This window comes from Nicotiana tabacum, chromosome 13 (assembly GCF_000715075.1).
Source record: "Nicotiana tabacum cultivar K326 chromosome 13, ASM71507v2, whole genome shotgun sequence".
In the NCBI taxonomy this organism is placed as follows: domain Eukaryota; kingdom Viridiplantae; phylum Streptophyta; class Magnoliopsida; order Solanales; family Solanaceae; genus Nicotiana; species Nicotiana tabacum.
Window position 1 is genome coordinate 24,303,954 of NC_134092.1, and position 8,267 is coordinate 24,312,220.

General features: G+C 32.7%; 1 protein-coding gene across 1 annotated transcript; it reads left to right on the forward strand.

The window, feature by feature from the left end:
- The first annotated feature begins 5,109 nt into the window (after positions 1–5,109).
- On the forward strand, positions 5,110–7,086 carry LOC107791651 (protein NUCLEAR FUSION DEFECTIVE 4-like). The gene has a single exon (XM_016613746.2). It carries the CDS (start codon positions 5,133–5,135, stop codon positions 6,942–6,944), a length of 1,812 nt encoding a protein of 603 aa, XP_016469232.2. The 5' UTR covers positions 5,110–5,132; the 3' UTR covers positions 6,945–7,086.
- The last annotated feature ends 1,181 nt before the right edge of the window (positions 7,087–8,267 follow it).

Consider the following 8,267-nt stretch of genomic DNA (forward strand, 5'->3'; position numbering starts at 1 on the left):
GAGAAACAGATAAGAGGAAAGACAAATAAAGTAACAAATCAGAAACCAGATTTGCATCTCAGATCAATTTTTATTAATCATCATTAATTATCAAGAAGAAACTAGAAGAAAGTAAGAAGGACAACGGCATTAAATGGTTAAGTCGTTTCTCAAAAAACAAAAAAAGGTTAAATCGTAGTGTATTCTTCCCTATAAACCAAATCTATACAATGTGTCTCACCTAGTAAACAATTATACATATGTATATAGGTGTTAATCGGACGGGTTGGTCCGGGCTGGACACGAAAAAAAATATCCCGTTCGGTTAGTGGGCTGGGATTTCGAGGTGGTAGTGGGCTAGAATTTTTCAGGTTTTAGTGGGCTCGTCCGGGTTCGGGCTTAACGGGTCCGGACCGGGCTAGGTTACTTATTTATTTACTTTTTTTAGCATATTTTATTTTTCTTATTCAATATTATTGATATTTAAGTGTTTGCAAACTTTTAAGGCTTAGAATTAAACTTTAAAGTTTAAAGATTAAAGATTAAAGTTTTAAATTTGAATTTTGAATTTTAAAATTTTAAAATTGATATTTGAAAGTAAGTGGCTACAAAAAATTATTTAATAAGACCAATAGGCAATATGTAAGGATCAAACTCCAAAGGGTTTCATTTTATATTTTTATTGAATAATAAATAATACTTCAAATTAATTTGCAAGTTCTATTTTGATTTTTTTATTTTTGAACTTGCAAATTAAAAGTTTACAATAATTATAAAAAATAAGAAAGAGTACATCACATGATTTGCATCATATTTATAAGTTCATCCATGTCAGCATGAGATTCTTTATTTCCGGCATTACTTAAATCGGAACCATAAATCATTATATCTCAAATTTCTTGGTCCTCCGCTTCATCTACCTCTTCACGCCCTTGATTTCGTCGTTCTGATCTTATCTAATCTCTGAAGCACACTAAAATTTTTAAAGCGTTGTTGCACAATGAATGACATGTATCTCTTAATTGCTGCCTTGCTTGGCTAAATGCGCTCTCTGATGCGACTGTTGAAATCGGCACATTTAGCACGTCTCAAGCCATGGCCGAAAGAACAGGAAATTGATTTGAGTTGCTCCTCCACCAACCCAGCGGTAAAAATTTCTTTGTGCGGGGCTCTGGTGACTTTTGCAAGTAGAATTGGAGTTCATCAATGCCCCTGCTACTGGTTTGTTGATGCTCTCCTAGTGTAGACCAAATCAAATAATCTTCAACACCATCATTATCCTCCAAAGCACCGAAGGCAAATGTTGAAACTAAACTTGAAGGAATATTTGCATCTACAGCAACAGAATCATCAACAATGTTAGCATAACAATTATATAAAGTTTGTAAATATTTGTGTAGATCAGAAAAACAAGTTTCAATATCAGGGGTTTCAGTTGGTCCAATATTTATATAAACATATAAAGCATTGATTAATTGGCGACAAGTGGCCATTTTGATAGAAGGGTTTAAAATAGCACCAATTAGGTAAATAGAAAAAATTGGGTAGAAATAGTTTTTAAATTTATCTAGCACAGATTCAACAACAGAAGTATATCCTTCGTTTTTCTTCAAATTATGGAGTAAAAGAGAAATTCCAGCAATATGAACTAAACCATTTGCAATAGTAGGATAATAAGCTCGAGAAAACTCAAGTGTAGCCACATAAAATTTTTGTAAAAATTTTACAACATCTTCAATGACATCCCAAGTTCTAGATGTTAACAAACGGTTAGGATTGGTACAATGAGAATTAGCAACTTCAGTTATAGGCATTTTATATTTATAACAACATCTTAAGAATAAATAAATATAATTCCACCTAGTAACTATTTCTTCAGGCATGAGTCTTGGTTTTAGTCCATATTGTACATATTTTTCCTTAAATGCATTTAATCTAGCACTTCTATTATTTGCTTGAATTACACCAACAGTTCTTCTAACTAAAGTGATCTCATCTCTAAATAATTTAGGGCCACTCTTCACAATTAAATTATAAATATGACATGCACACCTAACATGAAATATTTCATGAAGTGGTGGGTATAGATAAATTTTTAATATTGTAATAGCAGCAGTGTTATTAGAAGCATTATCAAATGACATACACAAAACTTTTTCTGCAAGATTTTAAAATATAGCAACTTCATGGATAGTATTACTTATAAATGCACCAGTATAACTTTGATCTTCATCATATTTAAAAGCAATAATACGTTTTTGCATACAAAAATTATCATCTATCCAATGGCATGTAACAGTCAAATAATCATTTTCATTTACAGCACAACCAATATCAAAAGTAAGAGAAACTCTACAAGAAAGACTGGCGAACAAATATCGGATATATGTCTGATATTGTCCAAAAAGCCTAAAGGTATCAGCTCTACAAGTACTTCTAGGAATACCTTTAAACAAATGGTTATAAATTTTTTGAATGAAAGTAACAAGATATGGTGAAGCAGCAAAACTAAAAGGTAAACAACCTAAAACAATCATTTTAGCTAATTCTTCCCGATCTTTCATTATATCGTATTTACCTATTAAACCGCCAGTACTCGGGTTAAGTTTTTGTTGCCCACCTTCCTCATCAGCACCCCATGCAATAGGGTGGTTATCTACCATGTGCCTACGAAGTTGACTCGTTCCCCATGCCTTACCTCATGTCTCATGTTTGTAAACTTCCTTACAAATTTGACATCTTACATAATTTTTATCTTATTTTAGTCTTTCAAAAATATTCCAACACTTACTTCTTAATCCCAACACTTACTTCTTAATCTTCGATTCCTCTTAATAGGGAGGGGAGGTCTACCTGTATTACCACGACCTCCACCCCTAGTATTGAGTTTGACTAGCATTATCAGGTGTAGATGGTGGTGTTTCAAGATTATCAGGTGATTAAATATCATCTAAATTATCATCTATACCATAATTTTCTTGAAGTCACTCATAATCTACATTTAAATTTTCAGATAAACTTTCAAAAATATGTGTAAAGCTACTAGAAGAACCAACAACACCTCTTGATTTTTTAGAAGTTTTACTCTTACTTCTACCACGCCTACTAGTACATGCTTTTTTGGCTGCTCTAAATATATCAATTATGTAAATTAAATTAATAATTCTAATTAATAAAATAAAAATATACACCAAAGAAGAGAAAGAGATGGAACGAGTGTACCGAGATTCCGGATGCCGCACTAAATTTGATATCAAATTTCAGTTGATAGGCTGATACTTGATATTTGATGATATTGAATATTGAATTATTGATACCATACTTCACTTGAATACTTGATATTTGATCATTATAATTTTGTAGTGACTAAAGTAAATGTTTGATGAAACTTGAAATAATAAGTAATTGAGAATTTAAGAGCAATAAGCAATATTATCAAGAGAGAATTGAGAGAGAATTAGAGTAGTAAGAGAGAAAATTGTGAGAAAAAATGAAGAAGAAGGAGGACTATTTATAGTTTTTAAAAGGTTAAAATTGCAATTTATCAATTATTAGGGGTGGGGGCTATTTTTATAAGGGATAGGCCGAAATGGCCATTTTTGAATTTGACCGTTGGCAACGGTCCAAAAATTTTTTAAAATAAATTATACGGTAACCGGACTGGACCGGACTGTAGCCCGGGAAAAACCCGATAACGGGTAACCGGACTGGACCGGTTCCGAGGCACCGGTTACCAAAATTTATTCGTTCCCGCCCGGCTCCCCGCCCAACCCATCCCACCCCCTAGCGTACCGGGCTAAACTGGGTCGAACCGGGCTGTGATTGGGCTAACCCGACCCGATTAACTGGCTTAATGTATATTCCTAAAGTAGACTAATTTTATCATTAATAGATATGATGGAGTGGTAAATATGCTCATTTTTACCAAAGGTTTCGGTTTCAAGCTCTAACCACAGAGTTGCCTTTGATAGAAAGTATTTTACTCAAAATAAAAATTTTCGATACGAATTTAAATTAGTCAGGTACCAATGCGGATACCGGACATCGATGAAATACCAAAAACAAAAAGTCTTATAAATTTTCATATATAAAGCTTACGGTTTGACAACTCATCTTCTTGTTGTTATACATAAATATAAATGTGTCTTTACTCCAATATTGAGGTTCAAGACCGACCAAAATAAATTACTATTATGAGTCACAGTTTCTATTTTAAAACAAAAAGTTCAAATTAAAAGATGCTACAAAAGCTGTAGTGAAGGATAAAATCGTTTTAACTCCAAATATAGTAAGAGCAAACATATATAAATGGGAGAGAGCAGTACTATTTTTTAATCTTCCATTTCTATCTTTTTTCTTTACCCAAATGTATATTTCTTTCTCCATCTTACCAATCCAAGAGCCTGGCTTCAAAGTCAACTATGATTTAAAGTCCATGTATTATATTATATCTCTTCGCCACACCTTCCCATACTCCATTCCCCTAAGAAGTAGGCGTGGGGTGCGGCAAGAGTTACATTGAAATCTACATTGTCTGCATCACTATTGACAATTATATACAGAGTTTAAGCTGACAGTGTACAACATGTAATTCTTTAGAGCAAAAGAGTATAGAGTAACAAACTGCTATAACTAGTTAACGGTGCATAAATTATTTGCACCAACAATGTAAATAACTTAAATCCGTGTATATGAGTTTATGTTCTATACAATAATAGTGTACGAAACTGTTCTAACTATCTGATTAAGTTGACCTACAACAGTTAACTTTTTTTATGAATCTTGATATGATAACCTAGAAGATAGAGTAAGAACTTGTTATAGAAAAGGGCAGTCCGATGCTCAACATATCCCGTATTCACGCAGGATTCAGGATCGCACCCCAAGAGATGTGATGCATACAACCTACCCTAATACAAGCATTAATGACTGTCGAACTTCTGACATATAGGTGATACAGAGACAACTTATAAGTTGCTCCAAGAGTAAGAACATGTTATAATCAGCTCAAATTTCAATTGCAATACTACACTGTCAAATATACTTAAACTATATATATATATATATATATATATATATATATATATATATATATGCACATGCCTCGTTCTAAGACCCCATGTTGTATCATTCTATCAAAGAACTAAAAAAACATGGCCTATGGTGTCGAAGGTAGTGGTTCTGGTCTAGCCAATATGAGAAGCCTAACACTACAAGTCTTCACTGGAAGATGGTTCATGGTATTTGCCACTGTTCTAATCTTATCAGCCTCTGGTGCCACTTACATTTTTGGTATATACTCTAGTGATATCAAAACTTCGCTCGGATATGATCAGACCACCCTTAATTTACTCAGTTTTTTCAAAGATTTAGGGTCCAATGTTGGTGTCCTTTCTGGTCTAATCAATGAAGTAACACCCCCTTGGGTAGTTCTTTCAGTTGGTGCAATCCTTAACTTTTTTGGTTACTTCATGATTTGGCTAGCTGTGACCAAAAAAATTCCAACACCTAAAGTTTGGCATATGTGTGTGTACATTTGTATTGGTGCAAATTCTCAGTCTTTTGCCAATACTGGAGCTTTAGTCACTTGCGTCAAGAATTTCCCAGAAAGCCGTGGCGCGGTTCTTGGACTTCTTAAGGGTTATGTTGGCTTAAGTGGTGCAATGTTGACACAAATTTACCACGCAATTTATGGTAATGAATCTAAGTCTCTTATTCTGCTTATTGGTTGGCTTCCTGCTGTTGTTTCTTTTGTGTTTCTACGTATAATTCGTGTTATGAAAGTTGTTCGGATTGCACATGAGATGAAAGTTTTCTATAGGTTTCTGTATATATCTCTTGGCCTTGCTGGATTTCTCATGTTGATTATCATACTTCAAAAAAAGCTTGAATTTAAACAAAGTGAGTATGGTTTGAGCACAGCTATTGTTCTGTTTCTCCTCTGTTTACCACTTGGTATTGTTATAAAAGAAGAAGTTGATTCTTGGAAAGCCAAGAAACAAGCATTGGAAAGTATTTCACAAGTCAAATTGGTAACTGAGGAGCCAAATTGTGAATCTGCTCAACCCCAAATTCTGCCACAAACACCCTCTTCTGCCACTGCAAATAAAGCATCCACTTCAAAAAACCAAGAAACAGTTTCTTGTTGGAAAACAGTTTTTCGTGCACCGGATAGAGGAGAGGACTACACTATACTACAAACCCTTTTTAGTATTGACATGTTAATTCTATTTTTCGCGACGATTTGTGGTGTTGGAGGGACATTAACAGCAATAGACAACTTGGGACAAATTGGAACATCACTTGGCTATCCAAAAACAAGCATTAGTACATTTGTGTCCCTTGTAAGTATATGGAATTATTTAGGAAGAGTTGTGTCTGGTTTCCTCTCAGAACATTTCTTGTCAAAATACAAATTTCCTAGACCCCTTATGCTCACAATAACTCTTATAATCTCCTGTCTTGGCCATCTTCTCATTGCTTTCGACGTCCGCGGTGGCCTTTATATTGCATCTATAGTCATAGGATTTTGCTTTGGAGCACAATGGCCATTGTTATATGCCATAATATCAGAACTTTTTGGGTTGAAATATTACTCAACTCTTTACAATTTTGGATCAGTGGCAAGTCCAATTGGTGCATATGTGCTTAATGTAAGGGTGGCTGGACATTTATATGATAAAGAAGCAGAAAAACAGATGAAGGCATTGGGAAGAAGTAGGAAAATTGGTGAAGATTTGGAATGTATTGGGGCTGAATGTTTCAAGTTAGCATTTATTATTATCACAGCAGTTACAATTCTTGGAGCTCTTGTGTCAATAATTTTGGTGTTAAGGACTAGGAATTTTTACAAGAATGATATTTACAAGAAATTCAGAGAAGAAGCTAAAGTGGCTGAAAAAGAAATGGCTATGGCAGAAAATTTTGGTGGTCTTCTTCAAAATAAAAATTCTCCAAAAGGATAGATTAGAATTTTGAAGAAGAAAAAGAAAAAGAAAGTTGAAATATGTAAAAGACAGAATAGACATTTGTTGGTTTGAAAGAAATTCTCAAGTTTTCTCTTTTACTTGTCAGTAAAAAAAATTTCTTTCTTCTTTGTCTACTAGATGGAGTATATTCAATTATTTATGTTACCTTTTTTTTTCATGATATTATGTTTCTATTAATTATTTGCCACATATGTAATTTGATATTTTATCATATATCTAGCTTTTAAATATCAAATTTTTACAAACCTGTTATCGGAATTTTTAACATCATTGCAATATCATTAGTTTGAACTTTGAAGTACTCAAACTTTCATCAACCTTTAATTTTGCATTTTGACGTAATTTATGGAATTAAGTAGAAGCCCGTTAGCACTGTGAGTTTGTCTCTGTGTGCGCGCGTGTTTTAGATGTCTTTAGATATCAAATATAAAGATTCCCTAGTGGTCTTAATTAAGAGTTAGAGTCGAGTGCACGTCCGTATAACAACATTTTTATATAATAATTATTCATTATAAAAATTTAATTTTTTTTCATAATTAGTTTTTATGTTATGTTATAATATATTTCATCTATAACAACACTTCACTGTAACAACCAAAAAATATTGAAACAAACGAGACTGTTATAGAGATGGTTGACTGTAAAAAAAAGTTATCACTACATATGTAACTCTTTATAACAAAGTTGATGTGATAATTATAATTGTTATTTGTACATCATGCCCTTTTATAATTTTAAAATTAAGAAAATAATATTTTTAGATCTCTTACGTGTAAAAGACAGATCTCTTACCCGTAAAAGTTAACCTTCCATGTCAATTTGCATTGCTAAAGTATAAATTTTTTACTCATTACATTGCTAGAGTATAAACTTTTTACTAATTATAGTCTGTTAATTTATCCAATTTAAAATTTTTACGAATTATAGTCTGTTAATTACATTGCTAGACTATAAATATTTTGCTTATTAGCCATATAATTACTAACATCCTTTAATTAAACTATAACTCTTGTTCTTTTAATAATTTTTATTTTTGGAGAACTGTGATCTGCTTGTTTGACTTAACGAGTGGGTTGGTAGCCATGTTAATTGTCTCAAATATTCTATTTGTTCATTGTACGACGAGAAGTTGCTTCGAATATTGAGGAGATCTAGATCCACTTTTAATAATTAAAATAAAATGGTCTTGCATTGATATATGGAAAAATTGCATACAAGGAGTTGAAAATCTTAATGATATGTTTCCACACTAAATGAAGAGAGGATCTAACCATATATTTATAATAGGAAATTACACTC

Bases quoted from the DNA above. Each gene is read 5' to 3' on its own strand.
- LOC107791651 (XM_016613746.2), top strand. From the start codon at position 5,133: ATGGCCTATGGTGTCGAAGGTAGTGGTTCTGGTCTAGCCAATATGAGA.